Raw genomic sequence first — 22,850 nt, 5'->3', positions numbered from 1 at the left:
CTCTCGTCCAAAACCGTTTCAGTGCATCCAGTTTACCACACACTTCCTGCAGGGTTGAGACAAATCCCAGCCATTTTAGGATTCTGTAAATTTGTGTTGAATCCTTATTTCTTTTCACCTACAGACTGACTGGCCTTTTCTTTGATGATTTTCTCTCTTCCATCCATTTTTTCTAATCATAGAATCATAATCTACTGACTACCCAGCCTGTACATCTTATTATATTACTGTCGTGCTCTACATCCAGCTCACAGCATTTGAGCACGTCAGTGATTAATTGCAGACTGATATTATTAAATAACATTTTACACAGAAGGAACTGTCTTCTTTTTCTAGCAGCCCATTCTCAAAAAGATTTTTGGCCACTATGTCCTTTCTCCAGCCTCTCAGAGACCCATAATCATGAACTGTGATGATCCAGGGAACCTGCAACAGAGTAGGCAAATATGAAGCAAATCTAATGAGTCCATGGCAACATGGTCTGAAGGAAAGGAGAGTAATTGCGTGTTCTCCAGCCCCTGAAGCCTCAAGATGCGTCAAAAACTGATCTAATATGCACCAAAAAATAGTGTTAAGAAGGAAGGGGTGCACTTTCTTCAAAAAACAGAGATTCCCAGAGCTTAATAAGAAAACTACTACTTGAGAATTCAGGAGCAAATTATGCCTGTGCTATTAATAGGTTTTGAACATCCTTAGCCTGAGCAGAACTAATTCTACCTGTAGATAAAATCACCGTGGCCTTTGTCCATTCCTGCGCTTTCTCATTCAGTGGATCCTGAAAGGATATTAGGGTATTAGGAAAGCAAAGACACTGCATTATTCAGAAGTGACATAGAGAATTAAAGAAATAAAATTATATGGCTGCTAATAAAAAAAAAAAAATAGAAAAAAACCCACAAAAACCCAAAGCAAACAAAAACATCCCCCTGACAAAATGTATGTTTTGTTTCATTCAGCCGTGGCAGTAGGAAGAAGTATGTTGGAGGGTATATCGGCATGTTATATGTGCAACTGTCTAAATCAGTGAAAGGTCTTTTCACTCTCTCCATTTCTGCACCATAAATGTTTCACTCTCTGGCCTCAGAAGGTCTTGGTAGATGATGGACTGCTGGCTGGTGATTGAATTCCCCTTGCTCCTTTATAAACTGCACAGTGCTATTGGCAACTTTTGGATATGTAAGGCACACCTAGTGAATGTCTGTTCTAACGTCTCTTAAATTCAAGTAACATGGTTAACATTGTGTCCTTGATTGAGAGTGAGGAAATATGGATACATCTTAAATCCAGTGGAATCTTATACTTGAAAGCACATAGCACTTGCTAAGGCTGCTTCCTTTGAGCACAGTATTTGGTTCACACTACTCTTTTAGAACTCAGTAGAACTACTGATATATTTAAACTAAGCATTTGCGTAAAAGCTGTGTTGGATCGTGAATTAAGGGTGGTAAAACACAAGTATGTATTTTCCCATCTCTTGCAGAAGCCGAACGCCTGTGATGACAGGAGCAGGACTTAGGCGAGGGTGATTGTTCCATTCCAGCCCCATCACATCTTCCTTCCTCCGCCCTTCCTGATCATAGCCAGGCAGTTAGAGACATCTCAGGGTCTTGTGATGCTGCACTGCATCCACCAGAAATCAAAGTGGAAGCCCTGCAACGTGAGAATTGCTTAGCTAATCCAAATTGCCAGAGGAAGGAAAAGCTTAACGCTTCTTGCTTTTCAAGATTCTTTGTTGCATCTTTGTAATTGTTTGGCTTTAATTACACCACAAAGTTTATCTGCTGTGCCTTTGAACAGAACACACACATGCAGAGCTTCTTTTTCCTATTGGCTTCAGGCTGCTAATTTTGACACCTTTGTAATAAATCTGTTGGCTAGATGCAAAGCTTCAGGCTTGGCAGGACCTCAGGAAATCAAGAGAGGAGTTAGCAATTCTTGTAAGAACAGGAGTTCCAAAGGCGATAGATTAGCAGGAATCATTTCCAACTGAGCTAACCTATTTAAAAGTAGAAAGTACATGAAAAGGGAAAACAGTTAGAGTGCATTACCAGAGAGGTGTTACTCCTTGTGAAGTGAATTTCAGCACTTAAAGCCATCTTTCTGAATACCTGTAATATTTATGATACAGCCCTGAAGGGCTAAATGCAATCTATGGAAATACCATATAATTTCCACCACGGAGTGTTTCCTACTGGCTGGTGCTATACCTTCAGAGTTGCAAAGCCAATTAACAAAAGAAGTCAATTCTCCTGGTGAATCCAGAGGGAATGAATATTTATGACCAAATTTGTGGTGCTTCAATTTGCAGCACAGATCCCCTAAGCCTCAGAGTTTATAAATGAAAAGAAGTAGGCACCTTCATGGGGTAATTCAGAACCTATAGCTGGGAGACTACTGCTAGTGATAACATTTCTCTTAAGTGTTTTAATTCTTGGTTCCTGATGGAATATCATTGCCCATACAGTTTTTAGTATGAAAAAAAACCCAATGAGACGCCTAAATAACATTGCGGAATCTAAATAGATCTGTTATTTGGGGCCAAAGAGACAGATAAATGTAATTCATTAGATTTTTCCTGTAGTCAACAGAAGAAGGTAAACTACTAGTTCTAGCTTCTTAAAATGTAAAACCTTCTTCTAAGATCCTCTCTCCCCTCACCTGTCAACTGATCCAAATCAGTAGAAGGATGTTTCTACTTCAGAAGGGTAATTCAAACTTCAAGTGGCCCTTCATAGATTTTTTTTTCTTTCTTCACTGACTAAAGGAAATTTGCACAAATATGGTCATGTCTTGGAAACCCATAGTAAAATATTTTTTTAAAAAATCCCTTTTGTGAAGGATAGACTGATATTTCCATAACAATGATTATTAAAATAATATGACTGTTTTTTTCCTGGAATCCGTATCTCTCTGTACTACATACACAAAACAAACAGTGCAGTGTTTACATTGCAAGAACTGCTGATGTTTTCTTTTTGAGAAATCTGTCCAAAATATTCTGTATTTTTATTGGGTTTGTAAAGAATTCTGGAAGAACAACTGATTGCGTCACAGGGAATAAGAAATCACATGATATAGACGTATGTTTTCACAGCATTACAGCTGCAGAGCTGGTGAGAGACGTTTGCAAACAGATTTGGGTATAATTAGGAAATTTGAGTTGCCCACTTTCTGAGCTGAGAAGTGACTACTGGAGATACTTATAAAAAAGCTGTTCTACACTGGTTTGGGGGAAAAAAAACCACAATACAAACAACCCCAAAAAAGACTTTATTGCTGCTGTGGTAAGATCAAACTGTGGAATCAGACTGAATCATATCAAAAGTATCATATGTTAAAACTCTCCTTATTTGTTTAATATTGAAGTCTTTTAATTTTGTTTTTATTAGAATGATATGGGAGGTCAAAGGAGCCTAATCAACAAGTGGACTACTTTTCTGAAAGCCAGGCTTGTGTGTTCAATACCTGGTCCTGAAGGAGCAGACACACATTTTGACGAGCTGCGTAAGTTGATTTCTCTCTAATGGTCTATTTTGACATCAATACTGCTTGGGTTTTTTTTGTTGTTGTTGTTTGTAGAAACACTATCTTGTTCTGATTTTACTCCTCTTCCAAAAAGTGCTGGTAATAGCTATGACTTTTATCAGAAGTCCCTGGTTATAACTGGAATTAGTCTGATCAGAAATAAGGGGGTTTTGCCTCTCACTCCAAAAGGTGGAAAGTGAAACTCTGATTCCTTATAAAAGCCAGACTATCTGCAAATGACCAAACTTCAGAATATTAGCACAAATTCACATGGCAGAAATTAAAATTCATGCAAAAATAAAGCTTTTTAATGTATTTACAAATCTCCAAATTATAAATGGTAATTGCAGAAATATTCAGTGTGTGTTTAATTAAAAAAACCCAACATTTTTCCCATTGCAGAAGATATATTCTTACTTTCTACAAGAGATGAGAGAAACCCACTTGTATATGGAGTCTTCACTACCACAAGGTATGCGTTAGCATCATGTTTGGCTCTGGAAACAAATGCTGAAGATCTTACTCAGGCCTTTTATTAAACCCTTCTATTACTAGACCCTGATTTCTGAGAGCAGTGAGAGACTGCCTGAATACGGCTTGCAATATTGGGGCTGTAGTCACTAAGGACAGTATTTTCAGAAATGGAAATAATAAATCATGTCCCTAAACCTTTGTGTGCCTGATATTTGAGAATGTTTGTAAAAAAATTAAAAGCTTTCTAGTTTATTTCAACCTTGTCTAGTTGAATTTACAAATTTCAATCATATTTATTGAGTAACCATTAGTTACCATTTAAGACAAACCATTGTTGTGAAGCATTATTTCTGTAAGCAACAACTTGGCTGTTTCTTAGTATTAAAACCCACTATGCTCTAAAGTGGTATTTCAGTGTTTTTATGGACAGGAGTTGATGGAAGGACAACTCATCTTTATCTCAAGGGGATAGATTAATTAATGAATGAACCTTTTATCTGCAATAGTGATGTGCTCTATATAGAACTGTCAGAAAGGAAATAAATAATTCTTCCCTTTGGCTCCAGAATCATAGAATCACAGGGTTGGAAGGGACCTCTGGAGATCATCTAGACCAACCCCCCTGCCAGAGCAGGGTGACCTAGAGCAGGTTGCACAGGAACGCGTCCAGGTGGGGTTTGAATGTCTCCAGAGATGGAGACTCCACCACCTCTCTGGGCAGCCTGTGCCAGTGCTCTGCCACCCTCAAAGGAAAGAAGTTCCTCCTCATGTTTAGGTGGAACTTCATATGTTCGAGTTTGTGCCCATTACCTCTTGTCCTGTCCCTGGGCACCACTGAAAAGAGCCTGGCCCCATCCTCCTGACACCCACCCTTTAAGTATTTATAAGTGTTGGTAAGATCTCCCCTCAGCTGTCTTTTTTCCAGACTGAAGAGACCAAAATCCCTCAGCCTTTCTTCATAAGAGAGGTGTTCGAGTCCCCTAATCATCTTGGTAGCCCTTTGCTGTACCCTTTCCAGCAGTTCCCTGTCCCTCTTGAACCGGGGAGCCCAGAACTGGACACAGGACTCCAGGTGCGGCCTCACCAAGGCAGAGTAGAGGGGGAGGATGACCTCCCTCCACCTGCTGGCCACACTCTTCTTGATGCACCCCAGGATGCCGTTGGCCTTCTTGGCCACAAGGGCACATTGCTGGCTCACGGTCATCCTGTTGTCCACCAGGACTCCCAGGTCTCTTTCAGCTGAGCTGCTCTCCAGCAGGTTGGCCCCCAACCTGTCCTGGTGCACGGGGTTATTCCTCCCCAGGTGCAGCACCCTACACTTGCCCTTATTGAATTTCATAAGGTTCCTCTCTGCCCAGATCTCCAGCCTGTCCAGGTCTCTCTGTATGGCGGCACAGCCTTCCGGTGTGTCAGCCACCCCCCCCAGCTTTGTGTCATTGGCAAACTTGCTGAGGGCGCACTCTATCCCCTTAACGCAGGTCATTGATGAATATATTGAAGAGGACTGGGCCCAGTACTGACCCCTGGGGAACACCACAATTAAGAACCTTTGAATTAAGTGTAAATAAAGACTAGCCAAATGCTGAACAGCATGAGTACAATGAGGAATTGCCCAGGCGCTCCTGAACTCAGAAGCAGCCACCTCCATAGAATGTATAACCACATAGAATATTTGAAATTGAATTAAATGTTGCGCAATGAATGAAATGGCGTATGAAGTAACTAAAGTACATGCCACTCAGCAACCTAGCATGGTGTTCTTTGGAAAACTGAACTGTTTGGTTTTGTTGTTTGGGTTTTTTTTTAAGAAAAAAGAAAAAAAAACGTAGAACAAGAAAAATGTTTATTTCTCTCTCTTTTTATTGTCTGTCCAATGCAACTTGTAATACTCAGGCACATCACCTGTAATATCACTAATATACGGACTTCCAGATGTGAACACAATGGAAAGGAATGTCCTTCATTTGCGGTAAATTCTAATCAAAATAGCTAATAAATGATAGCTGGAAACTGTCAGCCACTAGACAAAATTACAGTCTATCAAGTTGTCCCAAAGGCTAAGTCCAGGTTTCAACCAAGCAAAGCTTTAAACTGTAATGACAGTGACATTAAATACCTGTAGTTATCAAACGTGTACACAATGTCTGTTATTTAGCACCACTTATATCAGCTCTCAGTTGTAGGATTGATTCAAACCCCATCAGACTCTGTGGAATTAATTCACTGGATGAGGCATACACTGAAGAGGTTTTTACAACGTGCGTATCATTCCATCTTCTTTTTCAGCTCTGTCTTCAAGGGCTCTGCAGTGTGTGTGTACAGCATGGCAGATATCAGGGCTGTTTTCAATGGCCCTTATGCTCACAAAGAGAGTGTGGATCATCGGTGGGTACAATATGAAGGGCGCATCCCGTATCCCAGACCTGGTACAGTAAGTGTCTCCTTAATTACATACTTCTATTTTTGCTCCAAAGCAATCATGCTTTACACCCCTCCCCGGATCGGTAATTTGTATTTTCCAGGATGTTTCAAATTATCCTCTCAACCCTCTCCCCTCTGTTGACAGCTCAGACTTCTACCTACCCTGTAGGTATATAAATATACATTTTTCCATGTCTCTGAGATAACATTGTGTCCAGACTGTCTATTTCCTGATTGTCTCTCATATTGTGGTCTCCTACTGTACAGCTGTTGGGATCACCTCTAAGGCATCAACACTTCATAAAAAGCCAAAGGCATTTCTTTGTGGAGTATTAAGTTATGATGAGGCATTTTTGTTTGAAGTCTTGCATTTCTGTTATCTTTGTGTCTGTTAAAATCCTGTTCCTTGAGATATGGTCATTGGTTCTATTATTTGTGTTTGTGCGTGTGTTGTGTTTTGAAGTGAAGTAAGGAGTTAGTTGCTGGAGGTTTTATGTGATAAATGATAAGTTACAGGAAGAAAAGAGATGTTTAATATCTGGAAACACTTCTAAATCCCAACCTTCAGATGTAACAGATCTTCAGATGTAACAATCAGGACAAAATGAAGAGGGAAATGTTGAAAGGGTTATTAAAGAATTCTTCCCCCACTTCTGTCTTGGTATTAAATTTAGAAAAGAACGGACCTATATTACAGCTGAGGAAGAAAATAGTATTTCCAGAAATGGATCTAATTTTAAAAAGTCATCACAACTTTGAGCAATTCTTCGTCTGTACAATGTGAAAGAGCAATGATTTAAGAGTAAGACAGATATTACGCAGGGTAGCTTTACATTATCTTGGTCAGGTATTCAGTGAAATAGTGCTAAGCAGCTGCCTAAATCCAGTGAAGCACTGAGCTACCGAGGTTGGACTGCTGCTGGTACCTTGCCTAGAAGCTATCTGGCTGTTCCTGCGCTATTTCTCTGACATCAGCACAGGTGTAACCTTTGCTTCAAGCCACATTATCTAGCTTATTTGGCTCTTCTTTTCACACATTTCCTTGTGTCTATGTGTTTTCTTCATCACCCTTCCAATGGTCCCAATCGCATAGTCCAAGGCCATGCTATTTGCTGCACTTGATGGTCCCAGGCTTCAGCAGGTCAGGCCCTGAGCTCTGATTCCCTCCTCTCAACCACAGGCGAGTCACAGAGGGCAGCTCTCTCTATAAAGACTGAGGCAGCTCCAGAGACTGATTTGGCCTGCCTAGGATCTGTGCTGCTGCGGCAAATGCGCTCCTAATTTAGACATTTTAGGCACTGTAGGCTTACGCATCTCTTTCTCATGCAGAATATATAGTGCTCCCAGAAAAAAACCCCAACATTTTATTTTTTTATTTTTTTTTAAAACATGTGCAACTCCATTACTGGTTAAGAAGTGCAGATGCATTTAGTTTTAAGTACAAAAATGGTGCCAGTGAGAACAATAGCTGGTCCCATGGCATCTAAAGAGATTAAAATAACTCTCTTGAAAAACTCAGAGTGCCCCATAAGGATGAACACTCTGCACAGATAGACGGGTCATAAGCTCATTGCATTTTTGAGTGTATTAGCCATCACATGGTTGAGCTGGGATTCACAAGGAAGGAAGCATGTCATGCTGAAGCATGTCAATGCTGATCTTTATCACTGCTTTGAATATCCATGCTTGCAAGTTTTGTAAAAGTTGCAATGTTTAAAGCTAAACGATATTTTCCATAAGCCACCTCTTAACTCTCCAACTGCTTCCTTTAAGCACCTGATAACAGTTGTGAGAAAATGGTCTCCAAAAATCCTAAGGACCTTTATACAAAGTGGATTTCTGTAGGAGTTTGTCTGACAAAGGACTGAAAAGGGAAGTGGATTTTACTGAAGAAAGCTCTCGGAAGAAAGATATCTGTAATATTTGCTATGTAGATAAGGTAAATGTATTACTGCATAGTTATTTATCTTTTGTCTCAGTGAGCTGGACTGCTTTCAGACTTCAACATACTTCAGGCTCAGTTTAATATAGGATATTGAAATAAGTAGACTCATGCCATGCTCTTATCTTATAATGGGCTATGCCAAACCTCTGGAGAAGAACAGATTTAGGCTGGGATCTGAAAAAGCAGCACAGTGCTCAAAGAGAAGGAAAAGAAGCAGCATGCTACACCCCTGCAGAACACTGCAGTGCGAATGCTGACATGCTCTTCCTTAAAGAGTAATTTCACCATTTCTTGACAGCCATGGGGTGGTTCAGGAATGCTCAGAACAAAGCCAACAGGGATAATCTATCTTTTTTAAAGTTATTAGAACATTTTAGAAATTTAAGCTCTACCTAGGTATTGCCTACAGTTAGCATAGCCAGCACTGCCCTGATTTTATATTTCTTATATTTTAAGTTACTGGCAAAGTCTAAAAATGGCTATGCTAGGAAATGCACTTCCTTTGATGTTTGGCTTTGAGAGAGGCATTGACTTCCTTTCAGCATTTATACAGAAGCAGGAGACTGCTTACCCTAATTTAACTTTCTGCTCAGCTGCCTTTATCTCCTAAGTAAATAAAGCTGTTCGCTATAGAGGCTGTGACCACTTTGATATTGAAATTTTGACAAAATGCTTCCTGTGGCAATTTGTGTCAGAGATAAACTCCCAACATGACCATGATATCATGCCTTCGCAATGCTGGGCGGCGTGCAGGCAGAAGGAGCCCCTGCCTGCCCGAGCTCCTGGCGCTGCGGCGGGTGCTGCCTGCCCTCTGCCGTCCTTGGAAGAGCCCCGAACAGGGATGCTGGGGATCTCCAGCACACTCCACACCATTGGTTCTGCAAAATGTACAGCTTTTTTTAATCTTAATTTCTCCCAGCGGTATTAAAGAGCAAGTGGAAATAACGGGAATTTAGCAGAGGCGAGGCTTCAAATCTATCTCAATTTTGAGGCTGAAAAGAAAGAGAGACAGAAAAAACATGCAGCCCTGCCACAAAGGGTGGTTTGAAAACCAAGGGAGCTTTTGCTCTGACTCCTTTAACTGTTTAAAAATTGGACTTGTATATCTGCAGCTGTCCCCAGATAACAAATCCAGTTTTCTTCCAGTCTCTTAGGGTTTCACTCAGGAAATTATCCATTAATAAGAAATCATCAAGGACTTTCTTTAAAGTGTGTTTTGAATTCTGAAGCAGAGTTTTCATAATGCCTTCCCAGTAATCACAGAAGTCATTTGAACAAGATTTTCGGTGAATATGGGGGAAAAACCATTTCTAGCTTGTTTATTTAGCTGTAAACATTGCAGTATCAGAGCAACTCCCACTGCACATTTGGAAATTCTGATGGGATACAAAGGAGTCATCCTTATTTAATTGGTGGTGAGTAAATATTGAGGTCAGATTTTTAGAGGAACGTCAGTGTTTAAAGATGCAGATTAACACTTAGTCTGATCTGCTGCAGTACCTAGGACTCTAACTTCTATCCAAGGCACCACCAAATATTTTTGATGAATCTGGATTTTTTGCTAACTGATTTGCCAAAGGTTCAAAACAAAGCTCTGCATCAGCACAGTAAGATTCCAGCAGTTTAATTCACTTTTTAGCTACAAGAAGAAACAGCCCAGCATGTTGCTTCTGTCTGTTTGGAGAGCTTTATGTCTCAGGTCTTTCCCTTCCCACTCCAGATCCGAATATGGCCCTGAGCTTTTGAATTCTTTGTGTATTCTTTTTTTAAAACAAGTTCCCTTACAAGCCCTCAGATTCTCCTGTGATCTTTTTCATCTTTTTCTCTCTCTATTGCTTTTTCGCCCTTTCTTCAGTGAAACCCCTTCCTTTATTTCTTCTGCTAATCCAGTGCACAGGCTGATCGAGATGTGGTGTCCATCCCGTTGGGACTTGGCTGAGCCACAGAGAAATACTGTCTGCCAAAAAGCCTCCCCCTGTCCTCCCATCTGGTTAGTTTTTCTGCTTTAATAAGTGCGTTCATAAAACATTGAGGGTTGCACAGGTTTCCCTTGTTGTTTTTAGACTTATCTTCCTCTTTCACCTGATCTTTTATGGGGTAGACTACATCCTTTGCTTCTCCGATTCCTCTCTCCTTTGATCTCCCCACTGTAAATGGGGCTGCTTAATTAAGCGAAATGTTTCACTTTATGGGTTTATTTTCCTCAGAAAGCCTCCTCCACCTCCTTTGACTTACCAACCTGTTTTCCCCGACATGAATCACCTTTCAATTTCTTTTGAAACTCTGCGAGCACAGTCACCTCTCCCTCTGGCAGAGGTCGGCAGAGAATTGCAAAGTGCCACCTGCAAAGTCAAGTTCACTCACCTGGCTGGTCTCAGCCCAGTTAGCCTCAGATTAATGTTCCCTTAAGTCAACCTTTTCTGTCAACAACACAGGTGTGTTAATTGGAAAAGCAATACAAAGTGCTCAAGACAAACACAGGAACAGGGTAGAACAAATCTCACACATCCAGCGGGATGCAAACTCTATCTTAAAATAAAAATATGGGGACTTCAATGTAGGGATTTTTTTGTTTGTTTTGTTTGTGCTTTTTGTGGCAGGGGTGGAGTGAGGTTAATTGCATTTAAAATTTGCGCTGTTTATTTGTCTCCTGCAGAACCTGACTTATTTCCCTGTCCCCTGCCCTCTTCCAGGCTTGCTTTGAGTAGCTGCAAGGTTAGCGTGAAAGTCTCCCTCTGAGTGTCCAGTCCTTCTGGCACAACCCATCCATCCTGTAGAGAAGCACTAAGGCTTTTCGCAGGCATGTCCAAATGCAAAATGTATTGTGCAGCTCTGATCAGACTACAGAGAAGAATCCACACGATATTTATGCCACTCAGGAACCCAAGTTTCATTGTCAGAATGGCTTATGGTTGAATCTCCAGTGAGACATAGCTGCCTAAGCCCTGAGAGTCATCTCTCAGCTGTCATCTAATCCATAGAAGTTCATAAACCTATAAGTACCCCATTTTCTAAAGTACTTGTGGGCATCTTGGAAGCTCACAGCAGTCCTCAGTGTTACATCTTAAACCCCCAGGATTCAGATTTTGCATTTCTCTATAAACTCTACAAATAAAGTTCAACATCTTGGGTGTGTGAGAGGTCCCCATTTAAAGCAGACGTGACTAGTTGAAGGTAATTCTTCTGTTTCTCTGCTTTGTGTTTGATGGATCAGTGACAGGGGAACTTATTTAAAGCTTTGAGACTTTACACTACATTGTAGAATAATACTGACTACAAGGCCATATCTCCTTGCTGGTTAAATATTCGTTCACTGAGAGCTTGGGAGAAAAGGGCTGCATGGTTAATTCATTCCTTCTGAGGGAGGGTCTGGTGCTACAGTTCCTACTCCACTTAACATAAAAGAGAGAGCCTTTCGGAGGAAAATAGATCTTCTCCCTTCCGGGTTAAAATGTGAGCAACGTTCTTGCTACTTTTGGCTAAGCTGAGAGTTGATTATCCCCTGAAAAGTGAAACACCTTCAATAAGGAGTGAGGAGCTCCCAGGCTGGCTCTGGTCCATGTGCCCATAATGGGCCACAATGCACCTCCCCTAGGACTAAGACATCTAATTCCCTGATATGGGAGATATTTAAGAAATATTTCACTCCTTAATGTTTCACACTGACTAATTCAGATGCTCTGAAGAGAGTGATTCGCCGCTGTGGCGCTTAGTTCTCTTGTGAAATGCATAAACATTCCCAGCCTGGACATTGCAAAATCCACGGAGCAGATGCCTGCTGCACTCAATATTATCAAGTCCCTGTTGTGTATCTAGCCTATGGGTGTTTGAGCCTCATTGTTAAGTGGGTCTAAGGCTCAATGTGACAAGTCACTTTTAAACTGGGATTTTCGACACACTTGAAATAGAAACCCTTTTGACGCTCACAGGGAGCAGCATTCTGTTTTAAAATTGTCAGTAGGCAACAGCACTGCCGAACTCAAGATGCATCACGAAATGAAAAGGCAATTTTTTTACATACCCTATAGCTAGGTTCCCAAATAATTGTCACAATTTTTATTGGTGTTAGATCCAGCAGCTCTTACTGACTTCACTGGATGGTGTGAAGCGCTACGCATTTGGCAAATTGGAGGTTTATTTAGGAGCCTAACTTCTGGCACCAGCTTTTGAAAATCTTGGCCAGGGTTCCCACATAATGTTAACACAGTCACACCGTATGTCTCAGTATTGTGTGAGATCTACACATACAGCATTCTGCTAAACTGCAAATTTAATAAGACAAGCAAAAAAAAAGAGAAGAGCTTGCATATGCACACTGTTGCTAAGTTAGTGTGTATTTGCTTTGTTTGAGAAATATTAGCCTTAATTTACCACCTCCTGATGACATTTGGATAGAAATATAAGGTCGGGGAATAAAAAGGCATCTTTGCGGATCATCTGGAATTAATTAAGGCTTTGTCCAGGGTGTTTGTTGTCAAATTGAACTCACACAGAAGGCACTGAAAAAACTTCAGGTAACTATTGAATTGATTCTTTAAATTTTTTTTGCCACAGAGTTTATACAGCAGTTGAATAGAAATGCCCTTGGCCCTTCTAACTCTGTTTTTCTGTTTTTTTTCTTTTTTCTTTTCTTTTTTTTTTTTTTAACTTATCATTTCTTAACATATATATTAGTACCAATTTATCATTCACTACAGTGGAGGCCTAAGCAACCTCAGAGGAATAAATTATGTGGGGAATAAGTTTCTTGCAGGATTTTTATTTAGCAGTACTAATTCTACTAATTTAATGTGATTCATTTTTCTTGATGTCAGCTATCTAGAAGAAAAGCATTGAATCTGAGCTAGTTGTTTAGATTTCTCTGTCAGAAAGAGAGAGATGGGCACCTCCTCTGTGCAGTTCACACACAGCCGAGATCAGAGTCTAGGTCTGGTGAGATGAATTCCACCCTGTTGCAAAAGCAGAAGATGCTGAGATAGCATAATGACGGTGTTATAAGAACTTTTATGGAGCCAGATTATTTTGGAGTCCAAATGAAACAGTAGGTGGGAGTAATCCAACCTACTGTGTCATTTGATATAAATGCAAATCTCTCATTGTCTCCAGTGGGAGATGTCACATATCTGAGACAGCATCTGGTGCTGATGATGTGAATAAATGTCCTCTGTGAACTGGGCAGAGAACACCGATATCGTTATCATGAGACATGCAACAGGACGTGAACTCACATTTTCAGAGGTGAAAGGCTGCTTCACTCACCCACTTGGCCATGCAGCCTTTATCATCATACATCCTATTGATTGCCATGAAAGGAAGCACAAGCCTACAGGAACTGTTCTGCAATGATGGGTGGACACAGCTTTAGACAGCTGCCTGAGGACTTTGCCAAAAGGTGGCCAAAATGATTTTTTCATTCCCCTGTTCCATCCGTCATGCCACAATGAGTGATGCCTCTGGAGGAAATAGCTCCCTTGGCCAAGCATAACAGGGTCACACCTGCCCTGCTGTCCTTGGTGTTCATGCTGTCTTAGGATGGGATCCAAAGCCCACTGAAAAGCTTGTTGACTCAAGCGGATCTTTGGATCAGACCCTTCGTCTTTGTTTCTAGTAAATTAGCTGTGCAAGCTGGCAGAGATTTCCCTATATCATGCATGGTAGGGTTTGGGCCTTTGGGATTACTGTAACAACTTTATAATTCCATATTGGTAGACGTTTTATCCTAGCGGTTTTTAGTAAGTGATGTCATTGCTCTCATCTTCCTCTGTTGATGCATTTTTGGCAAACATCTAGGACATCTTTAAGACCGTGAGGCTGCTTCCATTTTTCACATAGAAATGGACTTCTGGGATTGAGCTGTGAATAGGTGAGCAGTCGATGAATTTCCAGAAGATGCGGGCTGTAACTCAGAGCAGTGAATGAGAACATGAACTACAGGAAATGCACATATAAGGGAAAGTCAACCTCTAGTACTCAGTGAGGGGGAAGAGAGTTATCCCACGGTTGGGCAAGTGAAGAAGTGAATTTATTTCTCATCCCATATAGAATAAATCGATCCAAATTTTGATCCAAAGGCAATTAAAGCACGTGTGTTTCTATCTATTGATTCCAACAAACAGCCCCTGCAAAGATAAGCATGCTTTTGAAATCAGCAGGGTTTTTGAGGTCTGATTCTGGTGTAAGTGGCAAAGACTCAGACCTTGGTTGTTCTAAAGCTAAGGAGAAATGTGCATTCCTGAAGTACTGCCCATGTAGCGAGTGTGCATGTGATTTGTTTTCTGTGTAGTTATTTTGCTGACTGAATCTTTTCTCCTGTATTATGGTTCACTTTATTTTTTACCACAAAGTCTAAAATCTAAATTGTCTTTTTTGCCACATCCTTTTTGTAGTCTCTTTTGCTATATGATACAAAAGCATGTATTTCTTTGCAAAATTATTCAACTGATATTGTTATTGTCAAAACTCAAGTTGACTACAGCCCACCTCAACGGTGTAACCTTGCAAAGACTTTAATTTTTGAAAACACGGCAGAAAATAGAACATGGGAGATCATACTCAGCAAGCCAGAGTATGCTAGCATAAAACTCCTAGGGATAACTCACTGCAATATATGTTTCCAATTTAACTTCTTTTTTCAATAGGACTTTGCTCTTCTTCCTTTTACTTGTATTAAAATGTATTTTCAAGGCTCCTCTGAGTAGTTATCACAGGACAATAATACAAACCCATCTTTGTTTTATTGTCAGTTCTTTCACAGTTGTACACTAAAATTGTATATTGAAACCAAATGACTGAATACGCAATGGAATATATCTTAATGCAAATTGGCACAGGTTTACTGTCCATGGAGAAATTTTCATAATCTTTTAGGTGATTCAGGAACCTAAACCCTGTTTTCAGTAAATAATTTCAGAGCCTTTATGAAGATAAGGATGCACAGGCTTAACTCTTACAGATTGAAATAATACTAAGCAAATGGGCACTTACACAAAATCTGTTAGGTCTCTAAATAGCTATTAAAAAAGTCAAAGCAATTACTGGAAATAGATTGCAATGTCTTAAATCACTCAGGCTACATCTCTACTAAATAAAAGCAGAGGTCAGGTTCAAGCACAGACCAACAGTTGCTGCTTAATGCTAGTACAGGCTTTGCCATAGTTTATGCAGCTCCAACTGGTACCCCCCAGGCAATGCTGTGGCAGTGTTTGGGGTCTAAGGTAGACCAGGAACTGCATCCAACAGGCATTTCAGATTGGCCATAGGTGTGGATGCAGAACATCGTCCGATCTGTTCTTTACTGTCCTGTTTTGTTTATGAATATATGGGTAATCACAGAATCACAGAATGGTCAGGGTTGGAAGGGACCTCTGGAGATCATCTAGTCCAACCCCCCTGCCAGAGCAGGGTCACCCAGAGCAGGTTACACAGGAACGCGTCCAGGCGGGGTTTGAATATCTCCAGAGTTGGAGACTCCACCACCTCTCTGGGCAGCCTGTGCCAGTGCTCTGCCACCCTCAAAGTAAAGAAGTTCCTCCTCATGTTTAGATGGAACTTCCTATTATTGTCAGTGAGAAAATTTTATTTCAGTAGTTGCTATTGTCCTTGCATTTAGGGTATTTATACACGTGCATGTTCACATAGAACTGTATATGATGAGATGATTCTGCATTGTATTAGCTGTATTTACTGCATGAAGAATTCATCCTTAGGCATGGGTACTCAACACCTGTACCCATGGGGAGGAGACTACATTCCCTTTTTAGCTGTGTGCACCCCTCAGCCCAGGCAGAGAAGGGGCAGTGGAAACACAAGGAAGAAGAAGGTCCAGGCTGGTCCTGAGCCCATGGGAGTGGATTTGCTGCTAGTGGCCGAAGTTGTGGCTCCCATGAGAAAGGCGTTGGCCAGCAGTGGAGGAGGGACATGCTCAGCCCTTGGTACTGTGTACGCTGTTCCTAATGCAAATGTTTTGGATATCGCCAAACCTTACGCAGTGGAACAAATTCTAACCACAAGCCCTTAACTGGCACCATAGATTGATTATATGTCAAACTGGAGATTTGGGAATGTGAACAAAAGTCTTCTGTGTTGAAATTAGCCATGAAGGAGGGCTGTCGAGCAACTTCACCACAAATCTTAACTTTTTCCTGGCAGACTGCAGAGACATTATTTAATCACATTTCTTTCTTCACATACTGTGTTATGGCTCCACCTGGCAGAAAACACAGGGATTACTTAGTTAAAAATAGACTTAAAAAAGAAGCAATCAACAGTTTATATGTAAAAGGATGTCACCAACTGGAATTATGTTTCCCATTAGCCTTATTATTTGTAGTGCTCCAGTAACACATCTAGATACCTCCAGATTCTAAAGAGAAGGTTTCTCATACTCAGATTAGAGACTAAATGTAAAACAAGAGATGAAAAAGAGATAAAAACAGCCATGGGAAGGAAAGCAGAGATAGGTGAGCATGAGAGATGATAGGTCACCAACATGACTGACCTTGCAAGTATGTTCCTGGTCTCACCCAGAAAAGCACATAAGGGAATAATTCGAAGGAGGTTGAGGAGGTAGGTTTGTGGGTGGTCTTCAAGCAAGATGTGTGAGAGCCAACTTACTTTGTCTAAGCCAAAGAAACAGCTGAATTGATTAGTTTGTCAGTATGGATCAACCAGAGGCGGGAGCCAACCCCAGCAGTAAATGAGCGACACTGGGGAAGCGTCTGAGGGAGTGATTGTTGTAGCAGTGGTCTGGACCAGAAGAGGATGAGACAGTGCAGTTCAAAGCCAGAGCCAAAGCAGCTGAGCCATGGGCAGGAGTTTCAGCTATTTGGATGAGTAAGGAAAGTCACTTCTGAGAAATAAGGAACTACAGGGATCATCTGACATGTGGAGAATCTGCCTTTATTAGAAGAAAAATAAACAGGAGGTGTAGGAGGTGCTGTTCACTGTGAAGTTGTGGCCTCTGATTTCGGGCCGTATACAGGGAAAAGACAGATGTGGGTGTTTCAGTCTGGAAAAATGAACATGGTTAAAGCATGTAGTAAAGGGGCCTTCTGCCACAGTAACCCTAAGCCAATCTGCCAAGAGAAGTCAAGCCATTAGTCTAACATCGGGGAATGCTGGGGAGGATCTTGCCCAATTCTGGCTCACTGGGTCAACAGGGCAGAAACTCAACCTCGCTAAGAGGAGCAGAAATACAAAAAGGAGAAAAACTTTGATTGTGAGAAGGTCCTGCACTTTAAATACTTGAAGTTATCTCATGGTAGCCACCGGAGGGCACTCTAGACTTGCTGTTGGAAGCATATCCTACAGACCTGCACGAGTTTGTTCGGCTTGTAGCAAATTTAACTGCATGTTGGTACCTGTGCCTTGAAATGAGAGCTAGACAGCATGAATGGTCTTCTTTGCCCCAGGCTTGATTTCCTTGTCTTTGTAAAATATCCAACATGATAAGGCGCCCGTGAGTGGGACAGGGAACAAGGAGATGAAATTCGTTGCAGATGTACTGAGCCCATCATGAGAATTTCTCTGGTTTTAAAGCAATGCTTTCACAAAATGAATTAATAGTGACCAAGTGCTGCTTTGGGATGAGAAAAATCACTGAGCAACCTGATTTCTTACTGTCTTCGCAAGCGTTCTCAAAGAACACTTGATTTCTACTTGAATACGGATTGAATTTGTGACTTAGTTGTAAGACCAAATTTCCAAAGGGGCTGACACCGATGACATTATGGTATTACATACAAGTAGTTTCTAAATATTTAAAGAAAAAAATAGATATTTTCCTATATTATTAGATTGTTTATGGCTAAATTTTGCTGGTTCCAATATATGATTAAAAAAAATGTTCGCAGCACAAAAAGGTACTGAATGTACTGCTTGTATGCTAATAATAATAATAAAAAATGTATTTTCATTATTGGTGATCGTGGTATGACTATCAAGACATGTCTCATGCTCCCTTCAGGAGCACTGCTAGATTAAGAAACATAAAGGGTCTTGATTATGGTCTTAAAGAACATTTGGTGATAAAACTCAAAAAATTTGTGTAGCTTTTAGTCATTTGTGTTTATAGATATGTTAATGAAACAAATATGAATTTATTCACATTTTATTCAACACCAGACAGAGAACTTCTCTTTTCTAATGCTTTCTTCTTTTCCTGAGTATCTTAGAGAAGCTATTAAAGTTCATGCCCTATCTAAGTTTTGATTTAGGTTAAAAAAATCTGTGACTGAGAAAAAAGAAAAGGCTGTAAGAATTTTTATTCAAAGCTAGCATAAATCTAGGTAGTTGCAGATATAAGCATATAACTAACAGGAATGGAAGATTTATAATTCTGAATATCAGTACAAATGAGTGAGATTAAACAAACTAAGAAGTTTTGGGTGGTTTTAAAAGATAAAGCAGAATAGGTGGGAGCAGGATAAACGAAAATGAAGATGAAGGGGAAGAGCTTTTGAGGAGAGGTTAAAATGAAAAGAGAAGAGGAGAGAGTGGAGAAATGAGGGAGAAAATGACTCTTTGAAGAACCAGAGGAGGACACACCTCCAGCGTGCTCCCACGCTTCCAAATCAACACTGAGGTTTTTCAACTGTAAATCAAAGTACAATGTTCTTTACAAACTGATATAGCTGATCTGGACCAGAAGGCTTTCCTGCTATACCAAGAAACCTGCAGATTACGTGTACTTCTTTCCTAATATTCCTCTCATCTTCTTGTTCTCTCTCTTTCGTTCAGTGTCCAAGCAAAACCTATGATCCGCTCATAAAGTCTACCAGAGACTTTCCCGATGAAGTCATTAGTTTTATTAAACGCCATCCACTGATGTACAAATCCGTTTATCCAGTGACGGGAGGACCAGTATTCACTCGAATCAATGTGGACTATCGTCTGACTCAGATTGTGGTGGATCACGTCATGGCAGAGGATGGGCAATATGATGTTATTTTCCTAGGAACAGGTATGAGAGAGGACTTCCACTATCAATCTGCATAAACCACATCTTTTAAGAACACTTTTACTCCAGCAGGTCCTAAATAAACCTGTTGATTAACATCTTTTTCCTATGCATGCATCTTTGGGAAGCATTTAGATGCTGCTGATTCTGTGCCAGCTCTTCATGCCAATGATACAATTAGATTAATTTGTCAGCTCAGGCAATTGCTAGTATTGGGATTTTAATGTCTCCTGGTCCCCAGGTGATAAACCAGTTAAGGGTCAGAGTACCTGGACCTTCTTAACCCCTGGGTACCATTCAGTACCTGTCTTTACATTACATGGTAGTCTGGCTCCTGCTGGCAGCACATCAATAGCCAATTAAAAGAAAAATAATTAACCGTAATAACTTCAGGGAGTACTTCCTGTTGTGACTAGTGACATGGCGCTTCAGCATTAAGTCTCATGTGACCTTGAACAGCTAAGAAAGATTTAAAATTGAACCTAAAGCGACAATTCCACTTAAATACTTTTAAAGATGTTACTTAGAAACAAGAACAGCTCCAAACTAGAGGATCAAGATTGAACAGAGAGAGGTTAAACTACTCTGTCTGGGAAGAAACCTACTTTGCAGTTTTTCTATGGATAATTATATATCTATTTACATTTTTATGATAGTTATATGCCTTAAGGAAAAAGTCCAGTTTTAGCATAGTAATTAAATTCAGAATCGCTGGATGAATCACCCAACAGGATGGTTTGCTAAGAAATATTAACATACCTGTTCATAACATTTCTGAAGTAATAATCTGCTAGTTTACTCCACTGGAATTTCTTGTTCTTAATCTGCAGTGGGACGTTCTCTCACTAGTAATAAGTCTTATAAAGCACTTCTCACTGTTAGATCTGAACACTTCAATAAAGAGGTCATTGCCATTATCCCCATCTCACAGCAGGTAAACCAAGGTATATGGAGGTGAAAAAGTTTATCCAAGGGCAGTGGATAAGCTACTGCCATGAGCTGCAGGGAAAATGAGATTTCTCTTTGAATCTTACCCCAGTGCTATTGGATTGCACAACATTTTATCTGGTCTATGAGCAGATTTGGTGTCATAAGGTGCAGCTTGATAAGTAGAGATACTCTGAAGTGATTTGGGGAAAGGAATGCATTGTCACAGAGTATTGCCTGTTATAAAGTGTGGGTTGTCTCAGCCTTCAAGAGCTTCCCAGATGTGTTATCACACACACGAGTCCAGACGCAGCCCCTCTCTTGGACCATTTATGTCTCTCAACTCAATCCCTCTCACAACTCTTGTCTTCCAAAAAAGGCAGTGTGAGAGTCCTTCTATGATCCCCACAAGTCAAGAGAGGTGTCAGAGAGAAAAGCATAGTTGCATAAAAAAGAACATTAAAGTGCTGTTTGCTCCCCTGCTGTCGGAGAAGGCTAGAAATAAGCTCTAGCCATAATGATGGAAAATCCTTGTTGCTTTCTGAATGCAATCTTTAATATAGTCCACGGAGAAGGAAAGGGAAGACATTCCCAAGCTGTAAGATGCCTAGGATTCAGGAATATTCACTAAAACTTACTTTTCTTCTGATAATAGTGAGCAAATGTAATTTAAAAATTAGCTGTCTGAAAAGATGAGTTCACTAACTAAAATGTACAAAATATTATTTTAGTGGCTATAGAGATGGCTTTTAGATGTTTGCTATCCTCCACTATAAAATTTGTCATAGGAATAAAATTATATTGAGATATTAGCAACTCAAATACCCCCAGGTTAACTGTTCCTACCCAGCTCCAGTGCTGATTCTTTGAGTAAATTGTCCGGTTTAGAGGTGTGAGGGCCAGCACGGACCATGCAGTCACTAGGTGGCACTCCATAACATGCGATATGTACTTATTTGCAGTGCCTTCCTTAAAAGTGAGTTTTCTTTTCCAGAAGCACATGTTTTTGCTCTATTTTATCCTCTAAACTTGTCCTATGGAAAAAAATAAACTGAAAGATAAAATTTCAAATATTATATAAAGAGATCAAATACAGATATACCAAATAACCCAGGAGATTTTGAGCAGCAGCAGATCAGAAGCTATGCAACCAACTTGTACATATGCAGGCTTTGGCAATTATGTCAAATAAACAAACAAAAAAGTGCTCTAATACATAAGGCAAACTGAAATACTTTCAGCTTTGATTGGTAATATGATCTTCAGTAGTTTGGGAAAACAAGAATGAAAATCTCATTCTTTCCATTATAATGTATTATTTTTCATCATTTCAATACTATGCATAGCGCTTAGGACTAAGCTGCACCGTGTCATTTCCACACTGCACATCCCAGCACCCAGTTCACTTCCCCTAAGCAGTTTTTAAGGGTTCTTTTTAAGGCCATTCAAGATTCACCAGCATGTAATGGTCTGAGATGAAATGAGCAGCTATTTTTTTCACCAAGTAGCAATTCAGGTTAAAATTGATGAATAGATTTAAATTTAAAAAAAAATAAAAATCCAGGTAACTCCAAAGAAGTAATTTCTGTAATGATTAAGTGAAGATTTTGATGCTAAATAGAGATGTTGTTCAAAAAATTCCCTAAAGTGAAAAGATAAATGAAAAAAAGTGCATCGCTTAACTCCCCACGTTAAAATTAAACCTACTTCTGATTAAGGTGCTATACTGGATGAAAATTAATTCTATAAAAAAGATGAAATAATTTCCTTCCAATTGAGTCCCCAGAGCTGGATCTCTTTGGGGTCAGATGGACCCCAATTCCCATGCTTGTCGTGTTGGCTCAGCCATACAGTAAAACCATAAATGTATTGTACAGAGCTATGTAGGTAGCCATAGATGCAGATAGGGATAGATGGTTTTTGAAGGCTACATCCTTGATACATTCGCTTTATCTTCAGGGACAAGTTTTTAGTTTTTCTTTGTAAGTTTACAGAATCGCTTGTATAAAAAAAAATAAATATCTGAGATCAAGTTGCTGTGAAGTAAGAAATGGAGTGGCACATACATACTGAAACTTATCTGTAGGTTTTAAATGATGAACGTTTGTTTCAGACATAGGCACAGTCCTGAAAGTTGTGAGTATCACAAAGGAGAAGTGGACTAAGGAGGAGGTGGTCCTGGAAGAGCTGCAGATATTCAAGGTAAGCATTAACAGTCACAACATCAATGAAATATTATTCAGGGCCCAAACTGTCTTTGTCTGTCTCGTTGTTTGTTTACTGGAACTAGTTTAAGTTTCCAGAGGGACACTGTGTAAATTTTTAAGTGGCTTGGTATTCTTTGGGTAAAAGTCAATTGAAAAAAGTCCAGGACCAAACAGACCGTGATTTTTCAAACTCATAGAAAGTCTAATTTATCCTGCCTTGTTCTAGTTTGAAATCTTATTGTAAGCCCCAATTTTTTTATTAGTATTATTTTATTTTTAATGCCAATATTTTCTATTGTCACAACTTTGGGATTATTCTCAGTACAATTATTATTTTTTTTTTAAACAAACAAACAAAATTACACAGATGTGGAGACTTCTTTAACAACTTTCA

General features: G+C 40.0%; 1 protein-coding gene across 10 annotated transcripts in view; it reads left to right on the top strand.

The window, feature by feature from the left end:
• SEMA3D (semaphorin 3D) overlaps window positions 1-22,850 on the top strand; it is a 145,952-nt gene that overhangs the window by 101,110 nt on the left and 21,992 nt on the right. For all 10 annotated transcript variants that reach the window (XM_063323560.1, XM_063323562.1, XM_063323556.1 and 7 more), the window contains 5 exons: window positions 3,390-3,504; window positions 3,928-3,997; window positions 6,286-6,430; window positions 19,103-19,325; window positions 22,363-22,451. In XM_063323560.1, the coding sequence (XP_063179630.1) occupies window positions 3,390-3,504; window positions 3,928-3,997; window positions 6,286-6,430; window positions 19,103-19,325; window positions 22,363-22,451 (642 nt within the window). The remainder of the gene's footprint in view (window positions 1-3,389; window positions 3,505-3,927; window positions 3,998-6,285; window positions 6,431-19,102; window positions 19,326-22,362; window positions 22,452-22,850) is intronic.

The sequence above is a fragment of the Chroicocephalus ridibundus genome, chromosome 1 (assembly GCF_963924245.1).
Source record: "Chroicocephalus ridibundus chromosome 1, bChrRid1.1, whole genome shotgun sequence".
In the NCBI taxonomy this organism is placed as follows: domain Eukaryota; kingdom Metazoa; phylum Chordata; class Aves; order Charadriiformes; family Laridae; genus Chroicocephalus; species Chroicocephalus ridibundus.
This window is presented reverse-complemented; position numbering and strand designations above follow the sequence as displayed.